This window comes from Bos indicus, chromosome 25 (genome assembly GCF_029378745.1).
Source record: "Bos indicus isolate NIAB-ARS_2022 breed Sahiwal x Tharparkar chromosome 25, NIAB-ARS_B.indTharparkar_mat_pri_1.0, whole genome shotgun sequence".
In the NCBI taxonomy this organism is placed as follows: Eukaryota; Metazoa; Chordata; class Mammalia; order Artiodactyla; family Bovidae; genus Bos; species Bos indicus.
In genome coordinates this window covers 20,261,367-20,276,957 of record NC_091784.1, presented here as the reverse complement: position 1 = coordinate 20,276,957, position 15,591 = coordinate 20,261,367, and the positions used below count along the sequence as shown (strand labels likewise).

The 15,591-nt window shown below is 37.9% G+C and overlaps 1 protein-coding gene across 2 annotated transcripts in view; it reads right to left on the bottom strand.

Moving 5' to 3' along the window:
* The window catches only part of LOC109578124 (phospholipid-transporting ATPase ABCA3-like), a 269,893-nt gene that overhangs the window by 161,843 nt on the left and 92,459 nt on the right, over positions 1-15,591 (bottom strand). For both annotated transcript variants that reach the window (XM_019987123.2, XM_070779771.1), the window contains exons 10-11: positions 9,624-9,805; positions 5,628-5,765 (exon numbers count right to left, since the gene is read on the bottom strand). In XM_019987123.2, coding sequence (XP_019842682.2) covers positions 5,628-5,765; positions 9,624-9,805 — 320 coding nt within the window. The remainder of the gene's footprint in view (positions 1-5,627; positions 5,766-9,623; positions 9,806-15,591) is intronic.

Below are 15,591 nucleotides of genomic sequence, written 5' to 3'. Positions count from 1 at the left end.
CTCCCTCTTGCCACCACCTCCATGTGTTCCTAGTCCACTTTATACCATTGTACAGATGTATGGAATTCTCTGGCAACCGTGTCTGTTGCACAGAAGCAACTTTGTTGAGTTATGGATATTTTACTGGTTGTAGACTGAAGGAGAAAGACAAAGCAACTTACGCTGCTGTGATGCCGACACCATTCTATCATTTCACATTTGTTTTTAATTGTAACACATGTACCATATTAATATGTTAATAACAGAAAATATTGAAAATAAATAAATACATGGGGACCTGTACTATCTTCTCATTTTCTATAAAACTGTTCTAAAAATAAAATATATTTACAGTCTATCCCTAATTGAAAGAAAAAATCAACTTTCATGAATGAGAAAAATCATATCTACTTGCTTCCTTGACCTTTGCAGATTAGGATATCAAGTAGAGTGAGAGCAGGTAGGTAAAATTAAGATAACATCATTTCATTTATTGATAATAGGAAATTCAGTCTTCCCAGGACCATGGTGGAAGATAAAGTTAAATTATCCAAGGAGTTAGGTAATGATAACAGAAAGAGTAAGGTTAAATATTTATTAGAGAAATATGTTCGAAACCACAGGGACAAAAACTGGTTATTTTGCAAAGACCAGTAGCTACAAGTAATGGTAGAGAGGGAGAAGTAGTTGGTAAAGGAAGAGAATGAACTCTTCTAAATATCTACTATGTCCCAAGCACTGTTTGGTTTTATACACCACATCTCACAATTAACCCGTAAAGCAAATCTATATGGCAGCTACCATCCCCCACATTGCACATGAAGAAAATTAAGCTTGGATATTTTAAGAAATAAAAAATACATGGAAGAGGTGGGAATCAAACATATTCGTTTTAGAATTCATCTCTTAAACCCTTTCTGCTAACTTGAACAGATGGTGAGAAAAGGACAAATATAGAGAGTAATGGAAAAGTAATAATACATTATAATTAAAGTGCATCGTATCTACATTTTCTCCTTAAGCCTTCATCTTGATATTTGTTTTAAATGTCATCTCTCTGCTGATAAATTTCAAATGCATATCAGGCTTTAAATTTGTCTAAACTCTAGACTTCTAAAACTGATATCTCACCTGAATGTTTGTTTAAATGGTACTTCAAACTTATATCCAAACGAGATCTGTTAATTTCCTCAAGCTTCCACTTTTAAATTAAAAAAACTGTAATTCCTCTCCAGTCTTTTCCATATCACTAAATATCACCACTATCCACTCAATTGTTCAAGTCAGAAACCCAAATCAAAAGAGTTTCCTCCTTTTCCCTCAACCTGCTGCACTCTTTACAGTTCTAATTACAGAAAACAGTCTTAAACTGTTCACTTCTCTCTCAAATTCCCTGACACCACCCTAGTCCAAGCTGTTATGATTACAGAAACTTCCTTATTCATCCTCCTCACAGTAATTCTCCACACCACAGTCAGATAATATTTTCAAAGCATAAATCAGATTATGTCCTTATAGCAATCATACTCCTTTAGTGACTTCCAACTATTTTTCAAGTCCAAAGTTTATTGAACTTTACTGTGACCTAACAGCTTACTCCTTGGAAGGAAAGTTATGACCAACCTAGATAGCATATTCAAAAGCAGAGACATTACTTTGCCAACAAAGGTCCATCTGGTCAAGGCTATGGTTTTTCCTGTGGTCATGTATGGATGTGAGAGTTGGACTGTGAAGAAGGCTGAGCACTGAAGAATTGATGCTTTTGAACTGTGGTGTTGGAGAAGACTCTTGAGAGTCCCTTGGACTGCAAAGAGATCCAACCAGTCCATTCTGAAGGAGATCAGCCCTGGGATGTCTTTGGAAGGAATGATGCTAAAGCTGAAACTCCAGTACTTTGGCCACCTCATGCGAAGAGTTGACTCACTGGAAAAGACTCTGATGCTGGGAGGGATTGAGGGCAGGAGGAGAAGGGGATGACAGGGGATGAGATGGCTGGATGGCATCACTGACTCGATGGACGTGAGTCTCAGTGAACTCCGGGAGTTGGTGATGGACAGGGAGGCCGGTGTGCTGCAATTCATGGGATCGCAGAGTTGGACACGACTGAGCGACTGAACTGAACTGAACGGTTCCTTCCTGATCTGGCTTCTATCTCTTCAAACTTGTTTCAACCATTTTTTCTTTGTTTGCTTCTTCAAATATAATGACAATGTTTTTTCCACCTCAGAACTTGGATTTAATATTCTGTTTTAATCTTTTGTCTTTCATTTTTCAACTCCCTGATTCATCCACATCTTTCAGATTCCAACACAAAAATTACCTTCACAGAGAGGCTTTCCTTCACTATTCCATCAAAATTACTTCTCATTCTTGTTGTATGTCCAAGTTATTATCCAATCATCTTGTTTCCCTCATGATGCAATACATTCTATAATACATAATATAATCATCTTTTCGGAGTCTTACCATTATCCCTTCAGTCTTCCTAAGACTTCCAGTCAGACTTCACCATTGACTCAGTAGTGGCTTCATAGAAGGTAGCACTAGCACCTCAGCAATCCTCATCATTACCACATCCCGTGGCTTCTCTTTCCAGGACACAAGCAAGAAGTTTCCTGGCATGTTTCTCTGTCACCCAGTATGAGGTTTTTCCAGTTGCCAGACATAGCCTATGGTACCTCTTACCATTGGCAGACTTCTTACCATTCACGCAGCCACAGAACCATAGCCCTCAGTAAAGTAAGTTTGATCTCATCCTTGGTATAGAGGAAGAAACTTTTCCAAGTTTGTTCTTCCAGTGAGGGCTGCTCCTGAGCCTTAAAGGTAGTGACTACTCTCTAATCTACTATTTCTATATTCTTCAAAGTTTGATTTATTTCTATCAGTATTTTTACCTGTCTTTATTACTAAGTTCTTTGCACTAAAATTTCTGTATTACTGGAGAATAATTTCTGTTTCCTAGCTCAGCTTTGAATGATACACTGACACATAGGTTTCCAAAGTTGTTATATTGATTTGTATTGCTAGAAATATAACCTTTTTCCATATCCTTGCTACAAATACTATTGTCAAATGTTTTTATTTTAGCCATTCAGATGAGAATATCAGTCTTTTAATATGTTCTTTATTTCAGTATTCACAGTTCTTATAAAATCTTTCTCTGCTAACTCCTATTTCTAGATAATCCGTGTGTCTGCTTCCATGGTATGTTCCTATTCTTAGTTACTGGTCACTATCTTGCACCTCTTCACATGTCTAGTAATTCTTTATTTGTGTTATGCATTTTGTATAAAATAACCAAGGAGGCTCCAGTCATCTTCCATCTGAAAGTAACCCCTTTTCTTGTTTAAATAGATAAGGGAAAGAGGTGATCAATTACATCTAACCTGGAATTCAGTGGAGTGAAAAACTGATCAGAAGTTTAGAAAGATTTGGGCTATCCTAGTTCATTCTTACTCTGTAAGACTGATCCTCTTAAACTTCTGATGGAATATCTTGCAGGTAAAGGAGATTCTGTTCTGTCCTTTATAGTTTTGAATATAGTTCTTTACTTTCTACTTGCTACAACTCTAAATATGCCAGGTGTCTGGGGTGGGGAGGCCAATTGTGTGCTTTTCCTCTAGTGTGACTTTGGCTTCTGAGCTTCACAGGTTTACAGATTTCATGCTGCCTTTTAGAATCCTTGATCTGGTTTCCCAGAATCCCACTTAAAGCTCTTTACATCAGTTTAAATATCTCAAAGGGAAAATTGATCACATGGGACCTCTTCATGCTTCCAAAATGTCATGCCAGCCAACTATAACCACCAAAAGGCTCAAGTGCCTCTTTATTTCAGTAGAGTTCTTATTTGGAGTAGAGGGTGCAAGGATTGATTCTGTCCCCAGTTAGAAAACAGCTACAAGGGAGAAAATGGCCAGTATTTCTAAGGTCAGCTTAAAAGTATTGCTTATTCTTCGGAATTGAAAATAATCTAGTCCTTACAGCTTCTGCAGTTGTCTGATAAATATAATTTATCTGGTTTCTTCTACTGTTTTAAGTTTGAGTGTCGGGCTACCAAGAACTTTCCCATCCTACTTGGAGGCAGAAAGTGAAAGTGAAAGTGAAGTCGCTCATTGTGTCTGACTCTTTGTGATGACCCCATGGACTGTAGCCTACCAGGCTCCTCTGTCCATGGGATTTCCCAGGCAATAGTACTGGAGTGGATTGCCATTTCCTTCTCCAGGGGATCTTCCCAACCCAGGGATCGAACCCAGGTCTCCCATTGTAGACAGACGTTTTACCATCTGAGCCATCAGGGAAGTCCTTCTTTGGAGGCAGGCGTACCCCTAACTGTTTACTTATATTCCCTTTAAAAGGGAGATTTTATCTGAATATTTTACAACTATATTTCCAATACCAATCAGTTTCTATAACATAATAGGTGCTAAGAAACTACTTGTTGAACTTCTGAATAAATAAATAAATAGTACATAGAAAGTCCTAGGTTCTGCTAGTACTCATAAGTCTGGGTATGCAAGTCTGGGGGGAAAAGCTAAGAAAATATGAACTACTACACAAATTAGAGGAAGCCCTCAGGGACAATCTTGGTGGAGAAGTGAAAACAGCGATGAGAAAGGATATGGGTGGTGAATGGCTCATGTGGCTGTTAATATAAACCCATCATAAATCATAAATCACAAATCACAAAATTGTGATTTGAATGGACTTCCTGAGAAAATACAATGAAAAGACAGTTTTACATCTACAGTGATGTGATACAGAGTCATAATGTAATGTGCTAGAGGCAGAGAAAACCATAATAGGATAAAAGGTCCTATCCTCTTCCTAATACCCATAAATGATTAGCAGAAATTTTGAAGAGATATCTGAGTTTCCAAAAATTGTGAGATTAGAGGTTCAAGTTAAGCTGAAATATCTCCTTGAGGCCCAAGAGAATGCCAGCAGATATATGGGTTACCTGAATGATACATGCCTGCAGTTTATCCAGATAAACTGATATGTTTAAGAACATGTCCTTGCAGAATACTTTGAAAGAGGATAGTGTAAACAAATGGCCTAATATATAACTTGTAGAATAAGTAAAGCCAGAGTGGTGAACAGAAATTTATATTTACATAACAAAATTTTCACAGTTCCAATGAAAAATTAACTCTTATGATGGAAGAATTGTAGCAGACACAGTTATCGTCTATACAAAGCCGAATGCTATTCAGAAGTAAATAGAGGAAAACATGGATTTTTATTTTATTTGCATAAATTTTCATTTTGTCTCATTAAATAATGAGTCTGCTGACTATAACCTTTTATTAACATCATATGGGAGTAGGGTTACTGCCAGTGACAAACATTTGTTATTTTAATTGTTCAGTTTCTAAATTGTGTCTGACTCTGCAACCATATGGACTGCAGCACGCCAGGCTTCCCTCTCCTTCACTATCTCCCAGAGTCTGCTCAAATTCATGCCCATTGAGTTGGTGATGCTATCTAACCATCTTATCCTCTGCCACCATCTTCTCCTTTTGCCTTCAATCTTTCCCAGCATCAGAGTCTTTTCCAATGAGTCAGCTCTTTGCAATAGAAAATTAATTTACTATGTGTTGTAAATTACTTTTCAATAGTACAGGGGAAAAGAGACCTGTAAATAATACCTTGTACAAATGTTGAATCCTGATACCAGCAATCAAACCAACAGGTTCTTCTTCAAAGTAAGCATTTTGAACTGTATTAGTAACAGGCATATCTTCCTTTTTCCTAATGCTTGTAGCCTTTCCAAGCCAGTAGCCTTTCTAAGAAAAGAAGAAAAACAGAATCTATCATGTGAATGAAAAATAAAATGTTCCTAAACTTGAAAACATTTTGACTCATTTCACTTCAGTTTTGAGATGGGTTGCAACAGATAACTTGAAGTGAAATTTGGAAACAAATAGCCTATAATTTTAATTCCTACAGAATAACTACAAAATATGCTATTTAAAATGTCACTTTAATATGGCTCAGCAAAAAGCATTCTATCATTTTGAGTCAGTCTCCTTATTTGGACATGTGGTCTAAAGATCCTTAAAGATTGCCAAGACCCTTTCAATGAATTTGTGAGTTCAAAACTGCTATCATAAAAGCACTTTAATATATGTATTCTTTTTCATATTCTGTTCCATTATGGTATATTCCTAGAAAATAACTCCTAGAATGTTTGGTTTTGAAGGCCAGTGGGGCTCACTTTCAGAAGTCTTAGGAGGCTAGGAGAAATAGACACTTTACTTTTAGAGGGCACACAAAAAATATCACCCTCTCCAGGACCCAGAGAAGAAGCAGTAATTTGAAAGATGCCTGGGTAATGCTATTGGGTCTGCTAATCTTGGAGAGACCCCTGGAAAGGCATGAGGCCACTACAGCCCACCTTGTGGATACAGACACTGGTGGCAGCCATTTGGGAGAGCTTATTGTACCACATGGACACTTGCTGGCAAGCACCATTTTGGAATCCTCCTTCTAGCTGATTAGCCTTAGGGCCCGGCCATGCCCTTGCCCAACAGCCTGTAGGAATCAACTAGGCAGCAGATGGTCTACCTTCAGACCTTCTGAGCCCACAGCACCAGCAGTATGTCCCTTCCCAGCTAGGGGCCCAGGACCTGGCCCCACCCATCAATGTGCAGGCACTACAAGCAGGACCCCCAGAACCATGCAGCTGGGCCCTGGTGCACTCACAAGTGGGTAGCCATCAGCCCCAGAATCCCTATCTCTGCCCACCAGTGATCCTGCTCTGGCCTTGGGAATAGTCTCACCCAGCAGTGGATGGATACTAACCACAGGAAAACCAAAGCCCCACAGCCTGTTGTCCGAGCCCAGCTACCAACAGGCCAGCACCCGCCCTAGGACTGGCTGGGCCCTGTGCCCAGTAACAGGTCAACAAAGCTTTGAGACATGCCAGATCCCACAGACAGCTGTGTCAGGAACCAGTCCCAGTCACCAACAGTCCAATAGTAACTCTGGGATCCCTGGGTCCTACAGCCAAACCATAGGATCTAACTCTGCCTACTAATGAACCATCACTAGCTCTAGGGCCTGGCCTCACCCAACAGTGTGGCGGCAACAGCCTCAGGATCTTCTGGACCCCAACTCCACTTATCAGTGAACCAGTAACAGGCCCAGGGCTCCACAGGGTGCAGAATCCAGCCACCCCATGACCTGGCCCCAGAAACTAGTGTTCAACAGGTCTTACACAAGGAAGGGCCTGGCAACCAACCAGACCAAGGCTAACAAAGCCTGCCAGATTACCCATGGTAATCAGCCCACCACAACAGAAGGACCCACATAGCCTAAATAGGGGGCACATCTAGAACGTATAGCTCTGGTAATGAAAGGTGAGTGTGCTGCTGGGGTGCATTAGACTTCTCCTTCAAGGCCACTTCTCCAATGTTGACAAATGTAATTAATATATCAAGTACACAGACATAAAAACAGCAAGTCAGGGAAAATTTTCTAACAGAGGAATATGTTCCAAATGAAGAGACAATATAAAAACCCAGAAGAACTAGGTGAAGAGGCAATAGACAATCTACCTGAGAAAAATTTTAGAGTAATGACCGCAAAGGTCATCAAAAAATGAAAGAGAAGAATGGATGCACACAGAGAGAAGTTAGAAACTTTCAACAAAGAATTAGAAAATATAAAGAGCTACCAAACACAGATGAAGAACACAAAAACTGAAATGAAAAATACACTAGAAAGAATCAACAGTAGACTAAATCATATGGAGAAGAAGGTCAATAAGCTGAGTAGCAATAAGACAGAGTATCAGAAATCATTGATGCTTAACAAAAGAAAAGAATGAAAGGCAATGCAGACAGTTAACGAAACTTCTGAGACGATATCAAGCATACCAGTATTCACATTATAGGGGTCCCTGAAGGAGAAGAGAGAGAAAGGGTATAAACATATCTGGAGACATAATAGCTAAAAAATTCCCTAACCTGGGAAAAGAAACAGTTATCCAAAACCAGTAAGTGCAGAGAATCTCATACAGGATGAATTCAAAGAGGAACACACCAAAACACATTGTAATTAAAATGACAAAATTAAAGATAGACAGTATTAAAAGCAGCATAGGAAAAGCAAAGCATAACACTCAAGAAAACTCCCATAAGATTATCCACAATAAGCAGATAAAAGATACAGAAGATAATTAGATGTAAAATATAATATCAAAATCAGTAATCATGAGGGGAGGAGAATACAATGCAGGATTTTTAAAATGTATTTGAAATTAAGAGATCAGCAATTAGATGTGTGTATGTGTGTGTGTGTGTGTATGTGTGTATATATATATATGTGTGTATATGAAAGTTAAAGTGGAGCCTATTATACAGAGTGAAGTAAGCCAGAAAGAAAAACACCAATACAGTATACTAACGCATATATATGGAATTTAGAAAGATGGTAACAATAACCCTGTGTATGAGACAGCAAAAGAGACACTGATATATATAACAGTCTTTTGGACTCTGTGGGAGAGGGAAAGGGTGAGATGATTTGGGAGAATGGCATTGAAATATGTATAATATCATATATGAAATGAGTCGCCAGTCCAGGTTCGATGCACGATACTGGATGCTTGCGGCTGGTGCACTGGGACGACCCAGAGGGATGGTATGGGGAGGGAGGAGGGAGGAGGGTTCAGGATGGGGAACACCTGTATGCCTGTGGCAGATTCATTTTTATATATGGCAGAACCAATACAATATTGTAAAGTTTATAAAAAAATAAATAAAATAAAACAAATAAAATTAAATTAAAAATAAATAAATAAAATAAAATAATTTTAAAAAAAAAGAAAGTTAAAGTTATTAGCTCAGTCTTGTCCAACTCTTTGTGACCCCACCAGGTCCTCTGTCCATGGAATTATATATAGTGATAGTCCAACTCTTTGCAACCCCGTGGACTGTAGCCTACCAGGCTCCTCCATCCGAATTATATATATATATACGTATATACATATATATATATATATATACATATACATATACATATATATATGTAACACGCTGCTGCTAAGTCACTTCAGTCGTGTCTGACTCTGTGCAACCCCATAGAGGCAGCCCACCAGGCTCCTCCGTCCCTGGGATTCTCCAGGCAAGAACACTGGAGTGGGTTGCCATTTCCTTCTCCAATGCCTGAAAGTGAAAAGTGAAAGTGAAGTCGCTCAGTTGTGTCCGACCCTCAGCGACCCCATGGACTGCAGCCTTCCAGGCTCCTCCATCCATGGATTTTCCAGGCAAGAGTACTGGAGTGGGGTGCCATTGGCTTTTCAAATGAGTTGGCTTTGATTCTAAGTAATTTGGATTAATAGTAGGAAAAAAGCATATAATGGTAACCAGATATCTGACATAATTTATAATCTCCTCACTAGGGTCTAAGGACCTTACCACACATTCCTTCAGATACAGATTTTTAATAAAAAACCATTTAATTCTATTATACATGTTACAAAATTAACTCGTAACGGCTTTAGTTGAGAAGGAATTAAAGCTGTATTAGTATCATAAGACTGTGTGGATGGTGTTAAAATTAAATAATGTTCAGTCTTCAATAAACTCAGTATATAAGAACTTGAGTTTCTCTCAGTAACAGAAATAATTAGAACTTACCTGCATAAAGAAATACCATGGCTTGGGCACACCATACTTTCCTGGAAAGACAGCATCTATATACCAGGCCAGAAGGCCATATAAAAAGGCGTCAAACAAAAGCATTCCCATAATATGAGCAAGAGTGAGTTCATCATCTGGGCTCACACGTGACAAGAAGTTATTCCACTTAGCACCATATTCTGAAATATAATAGGAGATAGTTACTTCAGGTACCCAAATGTGACTAAAACAAAATTACTCATCAGCTTTATAATTAAACAATGAAGAAAAGTGCACTGATATTCTTTAGCAATAGATACTACTTACTACTTTTAGAGTCTTTAATTTTTAGGTTGCTCAAAAAGATAATGACATAGTAGTGAAAGGGGTCTCTGCTGCTGCTGCTGCTGCTGCTAAGTCGCTTCAGTCGTGTCTGACTCTGTGCGACCCCAGAGACGACAGCCCACCAGGCTCCCCCATCCCTGGGATTCTCCAGGCAAGAACACTGGAGTGGGTTGCCATTTCCTTCTCCAGAAAGGGGTCTCTGCCTAGAGCCAAACATGTTGACTGAAATGTTGGTAGGTGACTGAAAGAAAAATAAACAATCATCAGAAGTCCATAACATAAGACTCAAAGCAATAAGCAGACCTATTGCTTGAGATGGTGGTCCTATCTCTCCATTCTCTCTCATGCTGATTTCCATCAAAATAACCATCAAGATATATAAAACTGGAAAGGTATTCATCAATATAAAAAAACAAGGTTCAGCTTCCAGTTTCTGGTTTGGAAAAAGAACTTAGAAGTCACCACTCCATCGTAACAAGTAGGAAGCTGAACTGAAAAGTCTATAACTCTTCTTAGATCGATCAAATAAGTGAGGTCACAGGGCTACACACTGTCCCTAAAACTGGAGAGGCAGATAGGCAAATACAGAGAATATAATTTAATGGAGTAGAAACTCTAAACAGAATCTCTAAAAGATCCAGTACTACAGTAGAAAATCCTAAACTATAATTAACAAATTGCTGGGGCCTTACTAGGACAAGTCTAAAGAATTAAGAAGTCCAGGGGTGTTCAAGTCATAAGGAACTTGTGAATTCATGTTTCTGTCCATTTACCTCCAAGATCCTTATCAGTTTCTCATGGCAAATATACGAGAAAACTCCCCTCATGCTTCCAGGAATCATGGAAGAAGGGAAGAAGGAACCATTTTGAAATGTGCCAGAGCATTCTATTCTTAATTAGGCCTGATTCATGAGAAAGTATTTTACCAGAGCATAACCTGCCTAGGGGAAGGAAAAGTCCAACCTGCTCTAGTCATCTTGTCTTTTCTAAAGAGGAAAAAACCGAGAAGCACTGATGATTTCATAGACCAGCAACATAAGCTCATCGAAAGACTAAAGCCCAATCATAGCACTATGAAATCCTTTCTCTCCCCACTACACCTTACCTCTATGTCACTAATATCCTATTTATTATATTTCCTTTTCCCTAGACCCTCATGTACACATTTGAACAAAAATTTATACAGCATACTAAAGGGAAAAAAACACAGATTGAAGAAACTAAACAGCTTCAGAATCAGACTCTGATATGCAAAATGTTGGAAATATTAAGCCAGGTCTATTACAGCACTGAAACATGTATATTATCATATGTGAAACAGATCGCCAGTCCAGGTTCGATGCATGAGACAGGGTGCTCAGGGCAGGTGCACTGGGATGACCCTGAGGGATGGGATGGGGAGGGAGTTGGGAGGGGGGTTCAGGATGGGGAGCACATGTACACCCATGGCTGATTCATGTCAATGTATGGAAAAAACCACTACAATATTGTAAGTAGCCTCCAATTAAAATTAATCAATTAATTAAAAAATAAACCAGGACTATTTGAAACCATAATTAACGTGATAAGGCCTTTAATGGAAAAAGTACACAGCATGCAAGCATAGACTGATAATGTAGAGAGATGGATAAGAAAGAATCAAAAAGAAATGCTAGAGTCCTTGGCATGGCTGTGGTGGGGAAAATGATGGGCAGGAAGGAGGGAGAAAAGCCTGAGAACCCACAGCTAGCTAAAGCCTCTGGAGCAATGGGACAAAGTGCCAGTTGAGAAGTGCTGAGAAGCAATGAGCTGAAGGAGAAACTTCATTTCTCAACAGTGCTTATAAAGATCTGCAAGTTTGGATTTGGTAGTCAGACAACAGAGAAAGCAAGCATCAACTTGTTTATGAGACTTGTGTCATGTATGCCTGAACTAACAAAGCTGTTTCAGCTCTTGCTCCAATAAATCCTTTCGGTAGCAGCAGCTTTTAAAGAAGATGAAGAGAGCAAACCAGAGGAAATACCTCCTAAAATTAAAAATGGGAGAAAATATTAGACAAACACTAACATCAGCAGGACCAAACTCCTTCAATAACGGAAAACATGGGCTTTCTGACAACCAGGAGCTATGGGAGGGAAATATAAAACCTCATCTTAGAAAAGTCCATGACTAAGACCTGTTAAATAAACTATTATGAAATTAAGGTATGATGCAGATGTAATTTAAAATGGGCAGTTCCCTTTAAAGAAAATAAAATTGTATATAACTATTTTTGGAGCAACTTAAAAAAAAAAAAAACCACTATCACATGAGACCTTGAAATTAGAAGTAATTTGTACACAGATTTCAATACATTTGCTAATTGTGTAGTTTTATACTATTAATTTCCAAAGATTGCAGATAATAAAGAAATTAGAACCTTTTAAAGAATTGCCTATTTTTAGATACAACTGATTAGAGGAGCTCACTAAACCAGAGCAAAAAGTTACTATCTATTTAAACTGCATGCAATTACTCTTTACCTTAACTGTCTCATTACCTAGAGCAGTCTAGCTCCCAGGAACTGCCTTATAGAAAAGGAGTATTGTATTAAGAAGAAAATGCTTCTAGACCATGGACTAAAAGTAAATTTAGATAAAAATAACTACAGCATTTTTTCCTTATGGGCATTTGTTTTGTTTCAAGTCATCATCAAGTAGGTATACCATTGCTATCAGTGAATACAGATGTTTAGCTCTTTAAAAAATATATTTTAAGGCTTTCCTGGTGGTCCAGTAGTTAAGAATCTGCCAGACTATGTAGGGTACACAGGTTTTGCAGGGCGTGGAGGGGAGGAACGAAGCCCACTTGCCACAATTGTTGAAGCCCCCATGCTCTAGAGCCTGTGCTCTGCAACTAGAGAAGGCCCATGCACCGCAAAGAAGAGACAGTAGAGAAAAAGTAATAAAAATACATTTTAAAATTTTATGTAAACTACTGAGTATTTTAAATAGTACACTTCAACTTAATGGGTCATGTTTACTTTCATTGGAGAAGGCAATGGCACTCCACTCCAGTACTCTTGCCTGGAAACTCCCATGGACGGAGGAGCCTGGTAGGATATACAGTCCATGGGGTAGCGAAGAGTTGGGCACGACTGAGGGACTTCACTTTCACTTTTCACTTTCATGCATTGGAGAAGGAAATGGAAACCCACTCCAGTATTCTTGCCTGGAGAATCCCAGGGACGGGGGAGCCTGGTGGGCTGCCGTCTATGGGGTCGCATAGAGTCGGACACGACTGACCTGGCTCAGCAGCAGCAGCTACTTTCATTAATCTTCAAAGAACAATCCTTTGCTATCAAAGTAAATTAGTATTTTGAATGTGCTTCTCTTTATGCTGTTATTAGAGCTTGAAGCAAACAATAGGAAGCTGTTTATTTTAAAACACAAACTACAACCCCAAATTTTAATATGTATGTTGTTTAATATTTGGCTGCTTTTAATTTTTAACTGTATAAACACCAAATAATTACATTGCATAAAAATGGAAAGTAAAAGGATGCATTTTCTATAACATTGTCAAAGCATTTGTAAAAGCGTTTACTAACTTGTGAAATCCAATTTGAATTGATCTTAATACAGGATTTCTTATTATAACACTATAATATTGTATCTTAAGTGTATACATTGAACAACAGTCTCTGAAAACAATGGCCTTTCAAAACGCTTTCTACATTTTCCATAGAAGGAAAGTCAGTCCATCTTTAAATATTTTACGGAATCTCTGACCACATATACTTTGTTAGATCTGTGTGTCACATGGTGGTTTGGAGTTATTTGTTTTCGTATTTTTGAGTTATATGTAAACATTTTAATGTGCTGGTTAAATGTATAGTCAAATGCAAGAGAAACATACTATATGTTGTTTCTTCATTCATACTAACAATTTCCTTGAAAACTCCTACAGTGTTTAATTTGGAGGCAGCTTTAGACTATTCTATTGGTGAAAACTACTTGCTGAGCTGTTTTAATAGGTAATAATGTCAGAGAAGCAGACTCAGTATATTGTATTATATGCTCTTATATATAATTATCCTAAAGAACTCAAAGTAAAACAATGGAAATATATATGGAACTATAAGTTCCTACTTACATGATTTAATCATATCAGGATACATAAACTGAACTTGAACTTATTTTAATGTAGGCACACTATCCATTTTAGTCCATTTTACTGTTTATGTTAAAATAACATTTCTTTCCTAAATATTATTTTCTTGACCATGGTGCACTGTTGGTGGCAATACAAACTGGTACAGTCACTATGAATAACAGTATAAAGTTTCTAAAAAATTTAAAATATACATTCCAGCGATTCAACTAAGTATGTGTGTGTATATATATATATATATATATATATATATATATATATACACACACACACAGAAAAAGAAAACAGAACTTTTAAGAGGTATCTGCACTCCCATGTTTACTGTAGCATTTTTCAAAATAGCCAAGACATAAAAACTAAGTATCTATCAATACACAAATAAAGAAAATGTCGTATATATATTCACAATGAAATATTATTCAGCCACAAAGATAAAGAAATCCTGCCATTTGCAACAACATGGATAAATCTGAAGGACACATTATATTAAGTGAAATAAGTCAGACACAGAAAGAGAAATATTGTGTGATCTCACTTACATGTTAACAGTGTTTGCCAAGGGCTGTGGTTTGGGGGAAATGGAAAGCTGTTTGTCAAAAGATTCAAGCTTTCAGCTATACGATGAATAAATTCTGTGTAGCTACAATATAGTAAATATAGTTAATAATTTAAATATGCTTGAAATTTGCTGAGAAAGTAGTTCTTTTTTCCTACTGTAATTATTTATTTTAAAATTTAAATTAAGTAATTTATTTTAATTGGAGGCTAATTATTTTAGAATACTGTAGTGGTTTTTGCCATACATCGACATGAAAGTTCTAAGTGTTCTTAACACACACACACAAAGTAACTATGGTAGCTCAGCTGGTAAATATTCCGCCTACAATGCAGGAGACCCGAATTCAATTCCTGGCTCAGGAAGTTCCCCTGGAGAAGGGATAGGCTACCCACTCCAGTGTTCATGGGCTTCCCTGGTGGCTCAGATGGTAAAGAATCCTCCTGCATTGTGGGAGACCTGGGTTCGATCCGTGGGTTGGGAAGATCCCCTGAGGAGGGCATGGCAACCCACTGCAGTATTCTTGCCTGGAGAATCCCCATGGACAGAGGAGCCTGGTGGGCTACTGTCCATGGGGTCGCAAAGAGTTGGAAAAAACTGAGTGACTAAGCATAGCACAGCACATGGTGTTGTATGTGTTAATTAGCTTGAATATGATTATTATTTCATGTATGGACATAAAATCATCAAGTCGTACTGTTGCACACTTTCAAAATATATACTTTTGTGACTCATACTTCTACAAAACAAACAACAGAATTTAAAAAGTGGCATGTTTAACTGATGTAGAAAGAGTATTTGATAATATCCAACACTTCAATTTCAATATTGAAAATTTTTAAATCTCTACAAAATTATTTTAAAAAGGGCACTTTGTTAATCAAAACAAAGATCCCCTATAAAAGATCATCTATTAAAAAAACCCCACAACTAAAAATCACACTCAGTGGTGAA